Consider the following 23830-nt stretch of genomic DNA (forward strand, 5'->3'; position numbering starts at 1 on the left):
CGTTTTTACAAGAACAATTGTTTTTTAAATTATCTGTTGGGTAACACACCTGACTGACATTCTGAAAAATTGTTCTATCGTTCGTCAGGTTTGATGCATACCATGCGTATCGTATCATATCGGCAAAAATCGGAGAAGACAATTGGTGGATTTATTTCAAGTATATATATATATATATATATAGCGCCACCACGCTGTAGAAAATTATTAAGCGTAGAGAGTATTTCACCGCAATAGTTTCTTTTGACTGTCGATTTTCTCGACAACGGCTGAGAAGTGCATCTTGGTGCTTTGCCACATTACACCTCTGGCCATGAGCTTTTATTATGCGCAGTATGAATCAAATCTGAATTTCACAACTGGCGGCCTCCCCTTGTTAGACAAAGCTATGCGTGTGTTACAGAGGGCTAGCTGTAGTTACTACGTTTTACGTACTTTTCCTGCAAGCAGTTTAATTGTTTAATGATGGAAAACGCCTACAAGATACTCAGCAGACGATTGGCGAGAAGCATGGAGTCTGTGGCGCAACAGATAGCGCTTGTAACTAAGGTGAAGAAGAACGCAGGTTCGAATCCTGTAAGCGCCATAAATTTTTGAAAGTTTTAAACGAAATATGAAAATAACGTTTGCGAGAACTCATTGTAGCAGTTGTTTCGATGGTGGCGTGTATTGTGTGTAGTTTCACCTTAATCTTAGTCTGAGAAATGGACAACTAAGGATAAATGCGTCTTCTCTGCTTACAAACAATTACCTTTTTTGGAAAGCATTGCTAGTAGTGAAGATATCGCTACACTTCCGCAATACGACGAGGTGTAGGACGATAAGGTACAGTATGCGGAGAATAATAAAGCAAGTACAACATGCAGGCAACATAAACGTAAGGGCGGTGTTGTTTGAAAGTGTAAACTAAAGTCAGTATCTGAAGCAGACTTACTTCATCTTTATGTAAGATGATGAAACTGCAAAAGTTTAAACAGTAAGGACCCCAGCTAGACATTATGAAGATTAAAACATTGTTTCTAATAAAGTACAAAGTGTGTGGTCACGTTATCTAGAAAATATCTTTTTGAACGTAATTTGCATGAACAGCTATTGCAAATGCAATGACATGTGAACACCAAGGAAGACACGATAATACTCTGTTTCTAACAGGTGCGATGAAGTTTTTTGACTGTGATTGACTATTTGTTTTATGCTAAAATACCAGGGACCTCTGCATATCATTTTTCACTATTCGACAGTCCAGTGTTCTACCGACCAAGCTAACAGTGGTGTGCCAAAGAAGCTGCCTCTAAAGATAATTTTTACTACACATTATTTGCCATTTTCGAAACGTAAATTCCGAAACAAGACAACACTGTGAATTAGCTTTATGATGGTAGAAGCAGCGAGCCAGCCAGTGACGTCACAGACATCACATTACTCGACTGGAGCGTTTTAGCGGGCTTTTATATTATTTGAATTTCATTTCTGTTTTTATAAAAGTATACTGAAATTCGAGAAGGAAAAAGGCATGTTATGAGCATAAAACGACATAATTGTCCATTTAAGACGATTTCCAGAAAACAGTCAAATACCCTACTGCAGAACGACAGTAATGCTACGTACATGTTTTATACTCGAAACGAGCCAATCTAAATTCGGTAATATACATATAGTGGAGAACAAAGTCCTGGATTAAGAGAAAAATGTGTGTATTTCCCCATCGTCAGTAGTATGGTTCTTATGTGTAATATTAGTGTTATCTAAGACAGTAGTCATATACACAAACCGTTGCAATAGTTCAGGCGGTTGATCCATTTGAACACCCATTTTAATATCGAATGTTCCTTTTTGTTGCTAGAATGTTGTTTGTTTAAATAATGCACTATAGTTCCGTTCTGTGGTGGGATTTGTGCAGACCACGGAGGAGGATACATCACCACATTGTTCACCGTCTCCAGGGAACTGACTTTAAAATTTGCGAATGTGTATCTGTGATGCAACGTAAACTATGCAGAATCATCAAAACAGCAACTGATACGCCATGTCCCTTATGTTCGAATTATCATGTAAACTAATGTGTTTATATAGTATGCAAGTACCCCAATGTGCGATGCTCTCCTCCAAAATCAGTGAATTTTATCTTAGTTGTGAGAAACCGGCACATGCATTCACAATAAAATAGGTATTTGTGCTAAGTGTGTACAATTTGATAAAATCAGTCCCTCAAACATTATTTCCGTCTGCTGCATACATCTTGTATCTTTAGGGTATATACGAAGCTTTCACAGCAGTAGTTAGACTGTTATCTGCGTTATTATAGTACGAGACAGTACAAACGGATGTCGTCGCATTTAGTTGGTCATGGAGTGAGATTTAGTAAGAATTAAAAGGTATAAAACGATATTTAAGATACCTGAAGTCACCAGTCTTCCTCCACTGCAAATCTTAACTATTACGTTATTTGTGATATGTGCGTGAACAACGTACTGTTGGAAAGATCGTACTCTCGAGTTTTACATGGTTACCGCTAGGCACCAGCAGTGTGCGCCCACTTCAATTCTAGTAAAAATGGTGTCGGGACAACAGAAAGCGTTTTGTGTCTACATTTTGCGCAGTGCAGGTCAGTAATAACTTTCAGCGCGACTTTGGTACTTCGTATGGTGTGGATCCTTCTACAGCACAGAGCATTAGACGATGACATGTACAATTCCGAGATACAGGTTGTTTGAGTGAAGTCAAATCGCCAGGCCGTCCCGGAGTGTCTGACACAGACGTCGAACGCACCCGCCCTAGATCCACAAGGAGTCCGCCGTGCAGCTCGACAGATCAAATGCCCTCGATGTCCGTGTGGCGTGTGTTGCGTCGACGTTTACACATGAAACCATACAAAATTCAGCTACTGCAAGTTCTTCGTGAAGGTGACCAACATCAACGTGTGGAGTTCTCTGTACTAAAATCGCAAATAATGCAATTTTAAAATCTCATTTGTTAACTTTAAAAAAATGGTGGATGTTGTGGCTTCTTTGTTGCTACGTTAAGATTATGCTTGTTGTGTCCACGGACCCAACCAACCAACTCGCGCCCTGACCGTGACATCGCTGGCCACAGTCCCTGTCGCGGCCGTCGGCGTCTCAGGGCGTTACCGCCGACGGAAGAGGTCGCGCCATGGCTGAGTTCGGGTCCGCAGCGCCCTCTGCCTTTTGCATGTAAGGAGGAGCGCTGGCCCCGAGACGGACAGTCTATTGTCGATTGTCTATTGCTAGCATTTCGTGGAGTTTATAGCGGAGCCATTGCAGTGTGATATTTGCTATTGTATTCGACTAGGCTCAGTACACGGATTACTCTCGGATATTACTTGGACTTCTATTGCTGGTGCACGTTTCGTCAGAAATAACGATAAGTCATCTCTTCATTCTAGCTGGCTGGCGCAATTCTTGTCATTAATTATTTTTCGGCCAACAGAAATAGCTACATCCTGGTCACTACCCACGCTTTATACAACGTGTGGTGACTGCCCCAAAAGTACCGCCGAGGACCTTGGGTTTGGGAGCCGTCACATAAATGCTCACTAAAAATCGCAAAACTAAGCCACTTTCATCAGCGATTTCTCATCATGTGTCAGTGTTAAATGTATGTGGGGAAACGAGATAGGCGTTAGAGGATGCCAAATATATGTAACAGGTGATATGTCTGAGACATCGATACTTCAAAGCTCTGTTTTCCCACCGTCAGCGCATAATTTCGGGGAGGAACATGTTCCTGATTACTACTTCTTTGTTTCTTTTATAATCGCGTATTTTTTCATCCATTTGGTACAGTTACTTGTTTTCGTCAGTTACTGTTTTATGATTTTCCAGGTAATCACTAAGAAAAGATGGCGCAAAACATTGGCAGTAACCTCTCCAATATAAGAAGTAGACCTCGCCTTTGTGTGCAAGGCTACCAGCATCCGCCCACTCTTCAGGTTGCTGTTTCGTTTCTTCCGTTAAGTGTCTAAACTCTAAGTCATTGACGTAGTACGTCAGTTGGATCATTTTGAAACCGCTGCTGAAAAATACATTTTCACATTTGCCTTTAGCCAGCACTCAAAAGAATATGCTACCCGTTTTGCAAGAAGTTTTGTATTTGTTTCGTTTAAACTGTACCGTAATGTTTTGATATGCCTGTGGCATCAACTTTTCCGTACACGTTTTAATCGCCGATGGTCCCAATATTGTGTTGTGCACTTTGTCCATGGTCTTATCTAGTGGCAATTTTCGTACGTCATGAGGGAAAGTACGGCTACGTTTCATTTTAGCCATATATTTCTTGTCCTGAAACAAGGTCGCTTCAATCTATAAATGTGACCAACAACTTAATACCTAAATCAACCATAGCATTCAGTCTTCGACACTTTTAATTTTACAGAAAAATAAAATGCATATAAAGTAAAATATGGCTGAGGTAATGAATTCTATGATTTTTCCTTGCCTGTTGAGAAATGAACAACCATACTGTCTATTCACTTTCAGAAAATTTGGATTATCTTCCTTTTGCGGTGAACTACCATACAGAGAGTTTTCTACTGATGACGTGTCGGTGCAATATTTTCTCGTAACTCTTGTCCCGTCAGACCGCAGTGTGTCGATAATGTTTCGGAATGCATCCATTCTACTCGTAAAGGATATACATTTCTGCCTATAATTAGAGTCGTTAGTCACTGATACACGGTTTGGCTAAACATCTGCGAACCGTGCTAAGTGCTCACGTGGCTGGCCGCAAAAAGAAAAAAAAACAGCATGGTTCGTTTATATCTTAAGAACAGTAAATCTGCAACCAGGCGACATATTGGTGAGTTGAGAAGTGGATCGCCGTACAACAAAGTTCCTCTCCAAGGAACACAGTGCTTACTGGAGCAGTTTTTTTGAACATCGTATGTTAAGCTTTTACTGTCACCTGATGTGGCGAACGTCTACCTGAAGGAATTTGAGAAGAAAGAAAATAGAAAAGAAATCCACTGGCAAGGGTCGCATGATGCCCACCGAGCCACTTCTATACATACAGCGAGGTGACAAAAGTCATGGGATAGCGATATGCACATCCACAGACGGCGTTAGTATCGCGTACACGAGGTGTAAAAGGGCAGTGCGTTGGCGGAGCTGTCGTTTCTTAGGTGAGTCATGTGAAAATGTTTCCGATGTGATAATGATCGCACGACTGTAATTAACAGACTATGAATGCGGAATAGTAGTTGGAGCTACACGCATCCGACATTCCATTTGGAATTGAGTATTCCGAACTTCACAGTGTCAAGAGTTCGCTGAGAATACCAAATGTAAGGCATTACCTCTCGCCACGTACAACGGAGTGGTAGATGACCACCTCTTACGGATTGAGAGCAGCGACGTTTGCGCATAGTCGTCAGTGCTAACAGACATGCAACACTGCGTGAAATAACTACAGAAATCAATGTGGGACGTACGACGACCGTATCTGTTCGGACAGTGCGGCGGAATTTGGCGACAACCGACGCCAGTGCCTTCGTTAATAGCGCGACATCGCCTCTCCTGGGCTCGTGACCATATCGACTGCAAAACAGTCGCCTGGCCACGTGAGTCCCAATTTCAGTTGGTAACAGCTGCTGGTGGGGTTCAAGTGTTGCGCAGACCCTATGAGCCCACGGACCGAAGTTGTCAACAAGGCACCGTGCAAGCTGGTGGTGGCTCCACACTGGCGTGGTCTGTGTTTAGACGCAATGGACTGGGTCCTCTGGTCCACTTGAACCGGTCTTTAACTGGACATGGTTAAATTCGGCTACTTCACGACCATTTGCAGCCATTCATGGACTTCATGCTCCCAAACAACTATGGCTTTTTATGGGTGGCAATGCGCCGTGTCACCGGGCCACAGTTGTTCGGGATTGGTGTGAAGAACATTCTGGACAGTTCGAGCAAATGATTTGTTCTCACAGATCGCCCGACATGAATCCCATCGAACATTTATGGGGTATAATCAGGAGATCAGTTCGTGCACAAAATCCTGCGTCGGCAACACTTTCCCAATTACGGACAGCCATAGAGGCAGCATGTCTCAACGTTTCTGCAGGGGCTTCAAACGACTTGTAGAGTCCGTGCTACGTCGAGTTGCAGCACTACGCCGGAAAAAAAGAGGTCCGACACCTATTAGGAGGTATCCCATGACGTTTGTCGCCTCAGTGTACGTTGGCAACGTGGAAAGGGATGCTCCAGGCGAATTTCTCGACCACCTAAATAACATTTATAAAAAGATAAAATTCGGCCTGGATGTCCACGCAAGGAAAAGGCCTAATACTACTGTGGCACCTGCGGAACACGTAGTTGCGTTTGCCAGGGCGAAGAGGTTGCTATAGTCTATTTAGTGGGTCAAACGATATACCTCGACAGATTGTCTCACAGAATAAAGACATGACTCTGTCGAGGATGATAAGTCTTTCTAGAGGAGTCCTTAGATTCGGCGACCCATTTAATCCTACTGAACAAGAGTTTGTGGGAAGCTGTATAGTTATGTAATTGAAGAAAGGTATAATTCTGTTTTTACTTCTTCCACATCTTTGAAAACCTCACTTAGTCTCTGGAAGGAACATCAGCGTATAAATAATGTTCTGTAAATTTGTCTCTATTAATTTCTGACGTGTTCGACATGCTCCTCGATCCGCTCACGGTGTACGAAATGAACTGTGTACCTAATCTTTTACGGTGTGGTTTGGAACAGAACATCACTACGTCTTTGCTTCTCTTTGGTAATGATACATAACGACACCATCATGCTATCACACGGAACAGACTCCCCACAATCATCTGCACGATACATTTATTACATGGCTCTTGGACGGAAGCTAGGAAATGGCGTGATATTTGCCTGTACTAGGAACTTCCTAAGAAATAAGATTGAGACGTCTCATTGTCACCATGTTTGAAGGATTTATATGTACATCCTCCACAAAAGTAGCTGGTTGATAAATAATGATAAAAGTATCCATTGTAGAGACGCTTCAGTAAGCAACTTACGTTCCTCCGTAGTGGAAATCTCAGTGTCTGAATTAAAATATCTGAAGTAATATAAACTGTACATTCCTTTCAACTGATGTCATTTTGTAGCATCCTCAGATTGCCTGCTTAGGTGAGGGCCGCAATATTCAGACAGCATTTGGAAAGATCAGTCAGAAGCGATTTATAATCTTTCCTTCTTTCAGCCACGAGTGAAATAAAATGTGAGAGTGTACCTGAGAAGCAAGTTAAGAATATGAGTTCGCCCAAGTGGTTCGTGGAATTTGCCAGACAGTATGACGGCGATGAAAGGACATAATAGAAACAGGAAAAGAAAATAATATGGTGCACATGTATAAAGCCTTATTGCTGATTATTACTCTTCTTCTTTCATATTACTATTTTTGTGATCGGTGAAGAAAGCGAAAAAATGCTTAAGAACAATAATCCAAGTTCAAAGACAAAGGATACCAGTGTGCAGGTACTTGAAAACGACACTTCTCAGTTCGCTTAAAGAAGGAAGACTTGAATATAAAGTATGAAATAAAATTGGGGGGAGCGGGAGAGGCTGCTGAGAACATAATTAGACTTGATTATAAACATATGAAGTGTTGGCTTAATGAGGTGCGTTTGAAATGATTACGCTGCTTCCAAAATCGGAAAGATAGAGTAAAAAAAAAGTGTTCTCTGTGAAACAATCTCATAGAACATAAAAAGCGATGGAAGATTTCTTCAGCGAAATACGCCTATTGATCATAGTCGCCTCCTTGTAAGAAGAATCAGTTTCTGAAACTGCTTGTTTGTGGCAGGTCATAGACAGAAGTGAACGTGAACAGTGGGGAAAAGGTGTAAGGGAAAAGCAGATGTGTGCAGAATGGATGCGTACGGATAGTAAAAAGTACGATTAGAAGGCGGCTATTGTATGTAAGTTACTGCGTCCAGTACATCGTAATTTTATAGTAGAAAGGGGAGCAGATAGCGGCTGAATAAGAATGGCGTAAAGAAAAAGAGAACAAATTCGTGTCGCGACGTTGCTCAGCAAGTGAAACTTTTTAACCTATATTATGTACAGCTATTTGCTATGTAAATATTGCAAAGTTTAGTGAAAAAATGATTCTTGCTTAATTGCTGTTACCGGGAAGCCCGTAAAGTTGCTTTTTTAATCATCCGCATTTTTTCCCACATCGTTTTCTTCATTAGACCACTTGTGGGTGAATGCAGATTGTGAGGTTCGTGTGTTATTCGCGACGATCACAAAACAATTTGTCCCGTCTTGTCAGCTGGTTAGATCTGCGATTCAAATATGCATCAGGCGTTTCTCAGTGCTGATTTCGGCAATGCAGTTTTGTGCTTTTTGGGTTCCATGGTAACTGTTTTCCGTTTTCAGAATATTGGTTTGATCTATTTCATGGTGTAGCAATGGCGAGCTGCGGCGTTAAATTGAAGGGCTGTGATCCTTATTTTCCGCTGTCAGATCTCAGACAATAAAGTTTCAGGTGTAGTTATTTTTGCCCTAATAATTATGGAAGAATTATGCTATTGACATGTCAGTTTAATTTAATATCAAGTCCTTAAAAAAGGTTAAGTGCAATTAATCACATGTTAAGCACCAACTGGACAGTTATGTAGAGGTAAAAGCTTTATTAGCATGTTAAGTTATATTGTTACTAAGCGTGCTATTGCGAAACTTACATATTTGGTTTCAGGTAATACAGTCAAGCAACTAAAAGCGAAGCAACAGGGCCTGTCCACGCCTTCCTTGTAGTTCCTCTTCTCTTCCTGTCCTCGTCTTCGTCCGCTTCAATCTTGAGTATCGTTCTCACGTTTCTGTCTGCAACACCATTGTTAGTCAACTACAACCAAAATTAGTTAGTTAAAGCTAAGTATGCAGATAAAATTACAGGACGTGAGTACTTCTGCAGTAAGAATTTATTTGTCAAATTGTAGGTCCAGTTAAGTTTTGGAAAAAAAAGGAGCTACGTTTAGTTACTCCGGTTTTCAATGTGACAGTTATAACTAATAATACATCTTCAATGTCGTGAGTTTACGCTTGAAAAGAAACAAAATGATTTACTAAAGTCATTTGTACACTTTCCAAGACCAGCACGTGGAGAAAATTTTTTTTGTTTGTTTGTAATATTGAACTGGTAAAGGATGTAAATCTGCTTCGGCAGGAATGAGATAGTGGAAGAAGTATTGCGGCATCAAAGCAACTGAAAGCAGTTGCGTCCGCAGACTGAAGAGCGCGTCGCGATCCACTGTAAGAAGTACTGAGACGCCCAGCGCCAGCCAGTAGTGCCCTCTGTTGGCAAAAGAAACAGGTTAAGCTCCTTCCTTGCCGCTGGCGCGCTCTGGCGTTGATTCAACTAGGTGAAGGGAGAGAATAACGTATTTACTTTCTTTTTCATTTAGCAAGGTTTCCCAAACTGTTCTGCGGAGTAAGTGCTCCGGCAGAATGTATTAACAACATGGATTTTTTTCCCGACACTTTGACGATACAAATTTTTGTAATGATTTCTGTAACAGTATTGTTAGTTATCATTTAAAACTAAAGTGATCACTAAAACAAAAAGTTTTTCTCACCCTTTAAAGATTTTACTAACGCTCAAAATAAACAATGTGTTTCATCAGAGTAGCAGGATTCTCAAAGTATTCCCTCAGAGGGAAACTTTGGAATCTCCTGTCACACGGTAATGCAGTCAAAGTACACACATAACAAAAAGTTTCCCAGAACTCCTGATGATAGACGTTGACTGTCGATATTGTATCACTATTGGGCTAGGCGCAAATTGAGACGCGTGTAGCGCGACGCAGAGCAGCGCGCGTTCTTGTAACATCACAGGTTCAAATGGGACCGCGCAAATTGCGACGCGACGCGACTGGGACGCGACACGCGCCTGCGCCAGGTCGCGCGGCGTTGTGGTTGAGGCACAGTTTCTCGCGTCGCGCTTGCCTCGCTAGCACCGTGGGAAATTTGAGGAGGAGAGCGGAAAACTAGCCCGGCCATATGCTCACATCGGAACGGCGCATATCAGCAGTGGTAGTATTGCCAATACGATAAATTTTGCCTTACTGTGTACTGAATTTTATTGCCTTTGGGTAGTGTTTTGTTTTTCGCCATTTAAACGCTCCAGGTTTCTTCGTTAGCACGTTATGCTTCTCTGTTATTTATATCTCCATAGTTTTGTTTTGTTTTTCTTCTGTCAAGAAAAATGTTTACTGCAGTAACTGATGAGCCATTGGCCGCTGGAATTGCACCATATGCCTCCGCGATGTTTTCAGATCGCAAGAAGGGACAGAGGGTAGTGAATAAGGAAGCAAGGATTATTATAAAATCATGTGATTAAGAATCAAGGCAGGAAAGTAATGCAAGGTTATAGTCTCGCTGCCTAGTAAGCTAGCGTATCTGTACGATCTGTTACAAAAATTTAGAAAGGGATAATCTCCACAGGTGTGATCCCTTTGTTCTTGTGGTAAAAAGCGTCCAAGATCTGAAGTATAGAAGTTTCACTGTGATTACTCTGATATGGATGTAATAATGTAATAAGACACACTGTACTACATGCATGTGAACAACATATTTCCACTGCAAGCTAGAAACAGTCGAAAAGCAGTCACAAATAACAATGTTTTAATTGGTTCGCCGTGATGAGAAAAAACATTTCAATTGTTGCATGGACATTATTAGCATTAATAAACTAATTATACAACAATAGGCTACACAAATGAAGAAAATGGTCGGTATTATTACGAAAGTAGTAATATCCTAAAAGAGTGTTATGATTAGATATATTTATTTTGTTGAAATGTGCTGCTGACAAAGGCAGATCTAATTTCATGACAATGTTTTTCGAACTCCAACTCACAAGGCACACATGGCTAGCTTGTGCATTCCTGTCGCGCGCATTATCCTTCGCTGCTGACAATACACTGAGCAATTGTGTTGTGCGCCAGATCAATTGTTTATTTTTCTCAATAACAACTATTTTATTCGCGATCACGCATTGTCAGTTTGGCAAGCCCTAGGTGAGTAAACAGTATCTGGCATGTGCCTATCATTCCGCCTGAAGGAACGCTCGTCATTATTTTAATACTGCTCAGTTCACTAGAAGGAATAAAATCCTTGGTAAGTTTCCATTCCCGTCGCTCAGTGTTAAAAATACGATGGGTTACGGGGATTCCACCAAAGTTCCAACAGAATTGCCAATCTCTTTTGTGTGAGTTGTTAACCTTTTCTCATTCGAAGAAGCATCACCATTTATGAGTAAAGGCCACATTTCTCTTGGTGACTGGTTTAATTGTACTTTCTTTGTCACAATGTAATTTGCCAAACTCATCTCAGAGCAGCTATTGAGACAGAATTCCAAAACGGAGGGCCTCATTAAACAAGTAATTGGCAATCACAGAGCTCAATAGCTTACGAAAAATCTCATAGTATCGGTTTGCAGTAACATAAAAGAAGAAATTTCATGTTTATTTTTATACTAGGAAGCTCTTGTTTCGCTAGCTGTCGATAACTTAAAAAATTACAGTCACTGGACTGAAACGAATAAAAAAAGAAGTATAAGTAGTGATATATCGCCATAGATAAAGTTCCGTCTGTTTAATAATTGGCAAAACACTCTCCTCCTTGTGTGCTATCATTCGCCAAACTTTCGTTTCGATCTCTCGAGCGGTTTTGGAGATACGAGAGATGTTGCGAGTATTTAATTCTCGCGGGCGTGAGATCGGAAGTGAGCGCGCTACATGGGATCCATTTTCTTGAGATCGGAGGCAGATAGAGATCTCCTCCCAAGTCTAAACAAAAATTCTGCATGTTAGCTAAATTTCATACGCAGCAACATATGGTGTAATACGCACCAAACGCAAAATCATAGCGACCCCTAATTTTCGTTGCAAACTTTTTGAGTTTTGCGTAGTGTCTTACTAAAATGTGTACATCACAATAAAAATGGCCATTAGCGAGATGATGGGCACTTCGTCACGAAGCTGACATATAACGCCACAAGTAAGGCAAAAATCACATATTTTCAGAGAATAGTTTCTGTAAAATCGTATGAGAAAGATAAATGGTTGCGCGCGCTTCGGTTCAGTCAGCGCAGAGCGTCGCCAGTCGGCGCGTGCGAAGTATGGTGTACGCGTCGCAATATGCGCTGGACCCGTGCGGCACGTGCGTGTCGCGCTGTAGTGTCGTGTCGTGTCACGTCACACGTGCTATACGCTTCTCAATTTGCGCCTAGCCTTAGACAGAGGGGGTCCGTCATCCGATTAGTTCCAGTCACTCCACCAGGAAGGAGGTACACGGCTCGTGTTGTCTGTAGTTCAACCATGCCTAGACGCGGTTCGATCGCATCCGCATTGTTGCTTTATGCCAGGAAGGGCTCTCAACAAGGGAAGTGTCCAGGCGTCTCTGAGTGAACCAAAGCGATGTTGTTCGGACATAAAAGGAGACAGGAACTGTCGAAGACATGCCATGCCTCGCTCAGGCCACCCAAGGGCTACTACTGCAGTGGATGGCTGCTACCTACGGATTACGGCTCGGAGGAACCCTGACAGAAACGCCACCATGATGAATAATGTTTTTCATGCAGCCTCAGGACGTCGTGTTACGACTCAAACTGTGCGCAACAGGCTAGATGATGCGCAACTTCACACCCGACGTCCATGACGAGATCTATCTTTGCAACCACGGCACCATACAGCGCGGGTACAGACGGGCCCAACAACGTGCCGAATGGACTGCTCAGTATTGGCATCACGTTCTCTTCACCAATGAGTGTTGCATATGGCTACAACCAGACAGTCGGGAGAGACGTGTTTGGAGGCAACCCGGTCTGGCTGAATGCCTTAGACACACAGTCCAGCGAGTGCAGCAAGGTTCCCTGCTGTTCAGGGGTGCCGACGTACACCGCTGGGGGTCATGAAAGGCGCCGTAACGGCTGTACGATACGTGAATGCCATCCTCCGACCGATAGTGCAACAGTATCGGCGGCATTTTGGCGAGATATGCGTCTTCATGGACGACAATTCGCGTCCCCATCGTGCACAGCTTGTGAATGACTTCCTTCAGGATAACGACATCGCTCGACTAGAGTGGCCGGCATGTCCTCCAGACATGAACCCTGTCAAACATGGTTCAAAAAAATGGCTCTGAGCACTATGGGATTTAAATTCTGAGGTCATCAGTCCCCTAGAACTACTTAAACCTAACTAATCTAAGGACATCACGCACATCCATGCCCGAGGCAGGATTCGAACCTGCGACGTAGCGGTCGTGCGGTTCCAGACTGTAGTGCCTAGAACCGCTCGGCCAGTCCGGCCGGCTGTCAAACATGTCTGGGATAGATTGAAAAGAGCTGTTTATGGCCAACGTGACCCACCAATCACTCTGAGGGATCTACGCCGAATCGCTGTTGAGGAGTGGGTCAATCTGGACCAACAGTGCCTTGATGAACTTGTGGATAGTATGCTTCGACGAATGCAGGCATGCATCAATGCAAGAGGACGTGCTACTGGGTATTTGAGGTACCAGTGTGTACACCAGTCTGGACCACCACCTCTGAAGGTCTCACTGTATGGTGGCACAACATGCAATCTGTTGTTTTCATGAGCAATAAAAAAAGGCAGAAATGATGGTCATGTTGATCTCTATTCCAATTTTCTGTAGGAACTTTGGTTAGATTTTTTCCAGGATAAACGTCAGCAGCTCAGCTAATTCGCAACATTCATGAATGTCATACCTATAATACAGTTTTACTTCACTTTGTAGCTTTCCTTTGCCAATCATGGGATATAATTCACTGGTCAGTACTATCTCTTGTGTAAGTGTTCATTCTTAAAACTAGTGAAGCATTTCTTGTTGAACAATTTAGGGAATAGAACTAATTAGTGGAAGAATTTCTCTCCTTTACGTCAACACACACACACACACACACACACACACACACACACACACACACACACACACAGTCACACTCTTCTTCTGCTCTACCCTGAGTGCCTTTGAAGAAATCTCACAGTAGTTTCGGATACCGTTATATATTCATTAACTTTAAACACAATAATTTTTCTAGATTGCATTTGATTGTAAATTATTTAAAAATGAGGTGGGATGGAGGAGAGAGGGGGGGGGGAGAGATGTTTAGGAATAAAGAAGAAAGGTGATGTGTACAGCAGCCGTTCATAGAACTGGAAAGTGAGAGTGATTATTACGGTCTCGACAAAAGGATGTTGTCTTTCACCTGGCACATCTTCAAATATATCTGACGGAGTATAGCTCACTATGTGTAGCGTGGGTGGCGTCTGCAGGTACATTACAAGAGCGATCGTGTGAAGCTCTTCGGATGATAACACTTCGGGTCCTATCAATACGATCCGCTTCCTGTTGTAGTTAAATAATTGCCAAATATTAGTTCACACTGAAGACAGTGTGGTTATACACGGGAAGGATGCATTTTCAAATAAGTTCTCAGAAACGAGCTGCACATCATCCGCATTTGTTTATTATTTGTCACTGCTGCGGATTTGCTAGGCGCCTTTCTGGGACCATGCCTTACGTGATAATGTAACCGTTGCTGAAATGTTTGAAATTAAAGATAAATTTCCTGTCGATGGCTTGGACAGACAGATGCCATTAAATGTCACCATAGAAATCCAGCGGATTCAAGAGCGGTGAACGGGGAGGCTATGCTCCTTGACCAGTCCGGCGCCCACTTAAACGTTGCGGTTAGGTGCTGTCGCAGAAAATGGCGTGGACCCGTGAGACACAGAACCTCTCAACCTGTTTGGTAAAGTGTGTAGCTCTATGAGCCTGTCATCAACAATTACTGAAATCTATCCTGATGCAGCACCTCCATAATTGCTGGAGAATTCGCATCTGCCCACATGTACTGCCGTTGTAATTTACCTCTTGTGAATCCTACCTCCTCTGCAAATGCTACACGTTATTAATCACAAGCAAACCTGTCAATGTATCGACAGGTATTGGTTTCCGGATATATAATTACATGAACGTTTCTTCTATATTTTGCATGTACTACCTCCTGTAGGAATATTTTTAATCCCCCTACATACTGAATCGCGAGTACATGTTTTATCGGTACCCGTCTGAACCCCGTGCCTTTCGTAGGTTTTATTGTCTTGTGAGAACTCAACTTATTTTCATTTTTAGCTAATAGAACAATGTCGACTACATTTGCAAGGATATTAATCTTGCTCTTTAATTACAAGTAGTTTTGTAATAATTTTACTTTTTAAATATTTTGCTAATTATAATATTTAATAAAACTAGAGTTCGTAAATCCCATTTTACACGTATTGATATTTATTATTGTACTATTTGTCCTTGTTCAGTTCGTTTGTCACCTCATGTTCTTTTGTTCCGAGGTTTTTTGAATCTTTAGTTAATCTATTTGTCTGACTGTGATTAAAGAGTATACAAAGTCTTATAACAGCTAGCTATGTTAATTCTTGACCCTGTTCCCATAATTGTAACAGACGTGTGTAATGATCCAGTGTTGGGGTCTGTAGTAGACTGCTTGACGGTAACCTTCTGTCAGTCAACCCCCATAACCTACACTACGTGCGCGAAAGATCTCTTTGCTGTCTTAAGTTGACTGAATGTTTCACCCGTTATTGCCTTTGCGACTTGGTTGGTACCAGACTGCCCACGGTTTCACGCGCTATTGGCTGTTGTTATTGTTACGGATATTGAATTTAAATACAAAAACTCCTTCGCATCCTTTATTGGTGGTAGTTCGGGAAGCCCCCAATACGTATAAAACTCGGTTGATTCTGTCTGTTGTTGCAATCCATTATCATTGCCGCTATTAATTTTGTAACCGCAGAGCCTACTACAGCAGAGGAAACAGGCAATTTGCATTTTTTGGTTTCAGAAATTGGAAGTTATCTTGGTGGTGAATTTGGTAACGAGCGAATTATAGAGAGAAGAGGTTGTGCAGTGCTTGATGTCTGTGGCAATAAATCGGACGAGGATGATACTTGGATATTTATAGGGGAGCTCTCGCAACATCTGGAAACATTTCATTAACCTTTTGTCGGTATTTTTCACTGCTTCTCTTTTTACCCTGTGCTCGCACAACGTTACGTATGTTGACTGCTGATTTCCAGCAGCTGTACCTCCTCGATTGATACCTCCATTCTGTTGAAATATTTGTCACCAGCTGACCTAAATAACCGTTCTACTTACGACGTTTATTTATGGACCCGCTTCCTCGCATTTGTATTTGCGTTCCCGCGTTTTTAAACAAGATCTTGCTGTAACCTTCCAGTATCATCAGACACTACATTAAAATTTATAATGACTGACATGAGATAGTTAACGGATAAGTTTCCGCTATTCTGTTGTACTAGGATTGCCCAGAAAGTAATGCACTGCATTTTTTTTCTTCAGCAATTCTGTATTGAACATGATGAGGATAACACACACGAAAGAATGGTGTTTATCTACACACCTTTTTTTCCACTTCATCTCCATCCTGTTCTATGGGCTTCCTTCAGCGCGAAACACAGGCGTTTAGCCCTTGTCGGTGCCAATCCTTGAATATCCAAGAGTGCGGATAATTGCACCCGCACTTCCTTTGCTGACTGTCAAACGCAGTGCAAACTGCCGAGTCGCAATGAATGTCACCTCGCGAATAACGCCAGCTCGCTGCAACATGTCAGGTGTGACAGCCGTGGATGGTCTCCCCGACGGCTGCAAATCGTGCAGCTCCGCCGAACCGCCTTCTGATGACCTCAACTGCCGTGCCCAACGACTAACTGCACTTCTGTCGACACCAGATGCTCCACAGACTTTGCACAAGCGTTTACGAATATTCCTCACAGTTTCGTACTCTGCAGTGAGAAATTCAATGAAGCGACGTTGCTTGTAACGTACGTCACCTGCAGACGTCGTTCTGAAACTGTCCTGCAGCTACGCTGTCTGTCGGAAGAGACGGAATCGTGGCATGCTCACTCAGGAGACTTCAAATAATACACACGTTACGTTTCCCATTGGTAGCATTGTTTTCGGCTGAGAAAAAAATACAATGCATTACTTTCTGGGCAACCCTCGTATTTGAGGCAGTCGTGTCGTCTATACGAATTCCGATCTTCATCCTTCCACATCTCAGGTTTTCAATTTTTGTGGGTAACGGTTTGGCGCTGATGGTTAGAGTTGTTTGGTAAAAGCAGAAGGAGCATGACACACATTCTAAAAAAGCCGACAGGATAAAGACAAAATCAGAAAACTAATTGTTTGAAACTTCCTGGCAGATTAAAACTGTTTGCCGGACCGAGACTCGATCTCAGGACCTTTGCCTTTCGCGGGCAAGTGCTCTACGAACTGAGCTACCCAAGCACGACTCACGCCCCGTCCTCACAGCTTTACTTCTGCCAGTACCTCGTCTCCTACCTTCCAAAGTTTCATATCAGCGCACACTCCGCTGTAGAGTGAAAATCTGATTCTGGACACATCCCCCAGGCTGTGGCTAAGCCATGTCTCCGCAATATCCTTTCTTTCAGGAGTGCTAGTTCTGCAAGGTTCGCAGGAGAGCTTCTGTAAAGTTTGGAAGGTAGGAGATGAGGTACTGTCAGAAGTAAAGCTGTGAGGACGGGGCGTGAGTCGTGCTTGGGTAGCTCAGTTGGTAGAGCACTTCCCCACGAAAGGCAAAGGTCCCGAGTTCGAGTCTCGGTCCGGCACAGTTCTAATCTGCCGGGAAGTTTCATATCAGCGCACACTCCTGTGTAGAGTGAAAATTTCATTCTAGAAACTAATTGTTTGTTGCTTATCCTGTAGTGATGATTGGCTTGTACCGTTTTTAAGTTACTACCGACATGTCGAGATGAACTGATTGAATATAAATTTTATATTCTTGAACATCTCCTACCACACATTAGCAATTAAAAGTTTAGCACACGTTTCGCAATTAAAAATTGAAATTCTGTCTGATAATCGGTAGTAACTGTAATTAATATATTCGCTCTCTTCTTTCATCAGATTTTGTGTCAGATGTTTTATATACATGAAGATATTTCTAAACTTTCCATTGTTTTGTTATAAGTTTAATACTAAACATCGATTAGATTCTGATATTGAACAATCTTCAATATGCACTCTGCTTTTTTAACTAATTTTCAGTGTTTGGTGGTAGATTACAGTTACCATATATTTGCTATTGCATCTAGCTGCCACTAGATGTGGGAGAACGGTCGTATTACTCCATCTTGGCATAAACTCGTGTCTCACCCAGAACCATGGCCCAACACTACACGCCAAGCAGGCCTGACTTGGGTACGCAGTGGTTTCCCTAAATCACTTCAGCGAATACCATATTAGTCCTTCAACAATGATAGTACATGGTTCCCTCCCTCCCTGAATCAACAAAGTTAAATGCCACCCTCCAATGACGACGATATCGGCGAAACGTGAATTCCTAATAGTTGTTTCATTCTTTACCTTCATCTAACCCGTTACAGAGCGCCCTTGAAAATAAGTAGTCCAACGGAGTAAAATTATGAGACGGATTGGTACTCGCGCCGACACTTTCAGTTAGCAAAACCTCTTAGTGAATTTCATTTTGGTGCACAAATTACTGCAGAGTTAGGAACTTTTTGCTACGTTTAATAAGTTTTGCAACAGGGTCGAGTGACAGGACGACTTTGCACCGTGTGGATGAAATAACGAAGCTTAATGTTTCGTTTCCGGTTCTGCAAAGGTCAGCAGAAGCACAGAGATGCTTGAGAGGAGCCATCCTGTCATTTCCATGAAGCAATTTAGCGAAACTATAACAAATCTAATTGCTCAGTCGGCAATTCAGAGCCCCCTCCTCCCGAATCATATACCATCAGCTTAACAATTTTATCTGTCTCGGTTCAAGAAACTGAATGATCAGAATATTATGTTCAAAAAAATTTTAACGCCTCTTTTTCTGACCACTAATTCTAGCGCAAAGGATGATTTTGGTTAACAGGAAAGCAAGTGACAAGAAACAGTGGTAAGGAACACACAGTGGAAGTCAAACACTACAAGTACCTATCTGAGGGGAAACGCTCGCCGGCTGGTCCCGGCGGAGGTTCGAGTCCTCCCTCGGGCATGGGTGTGTGTGTTTGTCCTTAGGATAATTTAGGTTAAGTAGTGTGTAAGCTTAGGGACTGACGACCTTAGCAGTTAAGTCCTGTAAGATTTCACACACATTTGAACAAACGCTCGCTATATTACGGCTAGCCAGTAACGTTAATAGCTCCACACGAAGTTTACGTGACTGCTAAGCTGCGACCGTGCGGGGCTGGAAACCAAGTGACCAGCTACGGTTTGTCGAAATATTGCCGCCAATAATGCTCTGAGCTTCGTGACTTTTGGGTCACGTGAACTGACATTAAACAGCAGGGGAGAACATGTGACGTTCATATTTAAATGAAGTGTTTTTACCCAAATTTCTCCGCACAAATATCTTATTTTCTTGCATCATAAATTAAGTAACATTTGTAATGTAGCTATCGAGGAAACTTTTTCACAGCCCTGACGTAAGACGCCAACTGAATTTAACACTTTTGCGACGTATTGATTGAAACAATAATTGTCACTTACGATAATACGTATAGTCATGTTATTCAATTACTGCCCTCAGTTTTCACTCGAGAATAGAAAACATGTCAGTTACAATGACATTTTATCAAAAACCGCCGTTTTCGTGTAATTGATTTGAGATCGTTCGAAGGAAACTTTAACGTCAGTAGTTATAGTTTCTTATGCGATCTGACGTTGACAGAACAGGCCGCAGAAATGACAGGCCTGTGTTGCGATTACTTCAAGTCAACTACGTTCCATCAACAAAAGGAAGAAATCATCATTTGTATAGGAGGGCTGTTACGAAGACAGGTAACGATCTTACGTCAAGGTCACTACTAAGGACTTCCAGTGTCAGGTTACACACTTCGCGATATACGAGGTCGGATCAGATACAAACGGGATTTTATTTTTTATTTAAATTCATTAATTGAAAAACTCAAGGCAATTATAATTTATTTTTCCACATAGTCTCCTGTTTTGCAAATGCATTTGTTCCAGCGTATGGGCAGCTGTTTGATGTCCTCATCATAAAAAGAACTGGGTCGTGGCACCAGCCAGTTGCGCACGAAGTCTTCCACACTCTCGCCATCTTCAAATCGTCGCCCTCCTAGAGCTTCTTTAAGCGGTCCGAATAAATAGAAATCGCAGGGCGATAAGTCCGGGCTGTAAGGATGATGATCAAGTGAAGTCCAGTGCATTTCCCGTAGCTTGGAGACAGTTAGAGCTATAGTATGGGATCACGCGTTGTCGTGGAGGAGGATGACTTCTCGAATCGATTGGTCTCATCTTTTGTGGCGATATGCAACTCCTGCCTTGTTCAACAGTTCGCAATAGTAAGCAGCATTGATTGTGCGTCACTAATAAAGATCAATCAGCAAAGTGCCTCGCTGATGGAAAAACACGCTTGAAAGAATCTTGCCAGCCGACAGTCGAGTCTTGGCTTTCACTGATGCTGCCTCGCCACTCCTTACTGGCTTGTTTGGATTCTGGAGTGTAGTGGTGAACCCGTGTTTCGTCGCAGGTGACGATCCGACTCAAAAATGCAACTACGACTGAAATGGGCACGTGACCATCGACACTGGATGTTGACGCAGTGGCAGAGCATTGCATGATCTGATGAATCCCGATACCTTCTTCATCATGCCGATGGGAGGGCGCGAATCCGTCGACTTCCAGGTGAACAGCTTCTTGGCACCTGTACTGGTGGACAGAGACAAGCTGGCGGAGGCTCCGTTATGCCCCGGGGAACACTCACGTGGGCATCCATGGGCCCAGTGGTGCTCGTGAAAGGCACCATGGCATCCAAGGAGTACCGTACACTGGTTGCATACCACGTACGCCCCATTATGACGATCATGTTTCCGTCGCCAGTGGCATTTTTCAGGAAGATAATGCGCCGTGTCACAAGACATGGTGTGTGACAGAGTGGCGAATTCCAATTGATGTGCTAGTCCCCCAACTCGCCGTATCTGAACCTGATCGAACATACCTGGGATGTGATTGAGCGTGGCGTCAGAGCTCATCGCCCCCTACCCGGAATTTACGGAAATTAGGTGATTCGTGTGTGTAGATGTGGTGCCAACACCCTCCGTCGACCTACCAAGGCCTCATTGCTTCCATGCCACGACGTGTCTCCGCTGTTACCCTTGTCAGAGATGGACATACCGGCAATTAGGTAGGTGATCTTTAATGTTCTGGCTGATCTGTGTATTGCATTATTAGTAGAGAGTGTTTGACAGTCCGCATCTCGTGGTCGTGCGGTAGCGTTCTCGCTTCCCACGCCCGGGTTCCCGGGTTCGATTTCCGGCGGGGTCAGGGATTTTCTCTGCCTCGTGATGGCTGGGTGTTGTGTGCTGTCCTTAGGTTAGTTAGGTTTAAGTAGTTCTAAGTTCTAGGGGACTGATGACCATAGATGTTAAGTCCCATAGTGCTCAGAGCCATTCAGTGTTTGGCATTGCTAGAAGACACGTAAACAGCTACGAAAAAAAACATCGAACAAGAGAGCTGCCAATACTTGTGTGTTCGTCACACAGTAAGGTTTGTATCGCATAACGAGAGAGAATGCGTGACCTCCGTGAGTCGTTGACTTTCTATGCAGCAACAGCAGCTTTCATTCTGCCTGCAATCTTTGGCAGATCTCGGCCGCCTTGAATATTCACGCAGGATTGTACCTTGTCGCTAAATTTTTCCCTGTGTGCCCAGTATGGTACACGTATAAGAGGGGAAGGGAATGAATATAACAGCTGCGGATACAAGTCAGTCTGAGTAGGCTCCACGATGGAGGTGGAAAAGGATGGCCGTCTTCGCTTCCTTGATGATGTGTAGGTTAGGCGGAGGGTTGATGGTAGTTTGGGACATGCTGTTTGTAGGAAGCCTATTAACACTTACTTCTATCTGCGGGCTGATAGTAGTTACCATCCGGTTCAACGTGAATGGGTATTTCGCACCTTGGTTCACAGGGTCCATGTAATCTCGAACCCTGAGAGTTTGTCAGCTGAGTTAGCCCATCTCGTCGTCACCTTTCGTCAGAATGGTTGTAGTGAAAGAAAGATCAGCCGTGTGTTGCGCGATCGACCAACTGTGCACCGAGTGAGTGATGATAACACCAAAGTCTACGGTCTTTTTGCCTTACGCAGGGAGCATTTTCAACAGGATTGGCGTATTTTGCGAAAATGTGATGTGTAGTGTGTTTTTTGACCTCCATCTAAGATTATCGTTCTTTTAGGTTTCGTAGGATGCGTAAGGCGGGTGCTTTTGCTGTGAGCTGTTGTGTCCCTGAATTGTCGACGCTTGGAAACAAACAAGCGCAAGTACTGTGCACTGTTGCTCCATCGCGACAGTGTGCTAGAGCTGTTCGTGCAGATTCAGAGCCGCATGTGTTTGATTACCTGTTTGTGCTGCGCGTGGCTTTGGTCTCTTTCCAAAGACGAATTTAACGTGAAGGGCAAGCGCTTTAGAGCGCAAGGCAATGCCTTGTCAGTGCTGGACGGACAATCCTCAAAAATGTATTTAATAGGATGGAATATTAATTTAATAGAGTCTTCGAAATTACTTGTGAATTAAATGTATTAAATTTGGATGGAACTATTTTGAGAGGCGAAAGAGCGAAGGCACAATACATAATTTTCGTAAAGCAAAATACTTAGTCCCGGTCTCTCGTGTTTCGTTAGTGTTTCATAGAGAGCTTAGCTGCCCCTCTCCTCGTGATCTTGGTTACTTAACCCCGGTGCATTACATAATTCTAGCTCACATACGTACGCTGGCTATATGCGAAACTGAATTAGAGACAGCTACTGTGTTGGAGGGGATATTCACGTGTCTCCATGGCGAATCGATAATTTTGGCACGCCACGATATTGACTTTGTGCAGACGCTGTAACGGCCGTCGGTTTGGCAGCGAGCGAACGACGGACAAGCCGCGTGGTATCGCGCCGTATGTGGATTGCGCAGAGGTCGTGGTCACCCGACAACGGGGCATTCCGTCACAGAGGTTGTACAGGCATTGATCGTATCACGTGACGCCATCTGCATTTAATGGATGTATCGTGGTGCGCTGCCTCCGCCGACATCAACTGCTGTGGGGAGCAACGATTTGTTGACAGGGAATAGACGAGCCACACACACTGCTGCAGATAACTGTTCGATCCAGTGCTGGACAACACGTGAACTGCCATAGCATCCAGAACCACCACCTTCCAGTGGGGAACAGTACGTACCGCTACACACGTGTGCGTCATGATTTTCGCACATCATATGACACAGTGTAGCATCGGCGCAAAAATCCGCTTGTTCGAAAATGTTTACCCGTACTGACATCACGTTATACGTTGGTACATCAGTGTCTGAGTAGTAATGCCTTAAAAACTATCCAAGCGATGAATAATACCTGCCAACAGCGTATCGTTGACGCTTGTGTTGGTGATATTGTGTTGCGCTACATTTTCGCATCGTATCTCAATGGTGAGGGCTACATGAACCTACTGTTCAACCACATTTTCGTGTTTATTCAACCACAGCATCTCCAGGAACAAAATTTGCCTTCAGCTACATAATGCAGTACTGCATTGTTCCCTAATCGTTGAATCGTTTTTAACGAACACTTCGCAGACAAGTATGTCTTACTATGAACCCTTTGATCAGTTTACCTAACCTTGCTCCGATCGATCTCCATGACTTGTGAACAACTGTTGTAGGATAAGGTTGAACAAGGATAATTTCACAACGTTTCACGCAATCAGTGCTACGAGAGGCTCTGTTTTCATCATGGCGA

At 43.1% G+C, this 23830-nt stretch overlaps 1 protein-coding gene across 2 annotated transcripts in view; it reads right to left on the reverse strand.

Annotated features, from left to right (window-relative positions):
* The window catches only part of LOC124711586 (bromodomain-containing protein 4-like), a 222290-nt gene that overhangs the window by 148049 nt on the left and 50411 nt on the right, over positions 1-23830 (reverse strand). The window contains exon 2 of one of the 2 annotated variants that reach the window (XM_047241734.1): positions 8682-8820. In XM_047241734.1, the coding sequence (XP_047097690.1) occupies positions 8682-8683 (2 nt within the window). In that variant the 5' untranslated portion in view covers positions 8684-8820. The remainder of the gene's footprint in view (positions 1-8681; positions 8821-23830) is intronic. The other variant, XM_047241735.1, reaches the window with a different exon arrangement.

This window comes from Schistocerca piceifrons, chromosome 8, assembly GCF_021461385.2.
Source record: "Schistocerca piceifrons isolate TAMUIC-IGC-003096 chromosome 8, iqSchPice1.1, whole genome shotgun sequence".
Taxonomy (NCBI): domain Eukaryota; kingdom Metazoa; phylum Arthropoda; class Insecta; order Orthoptera; family Acrididae; genus Schistocerca; species Schistocerca piceifrons.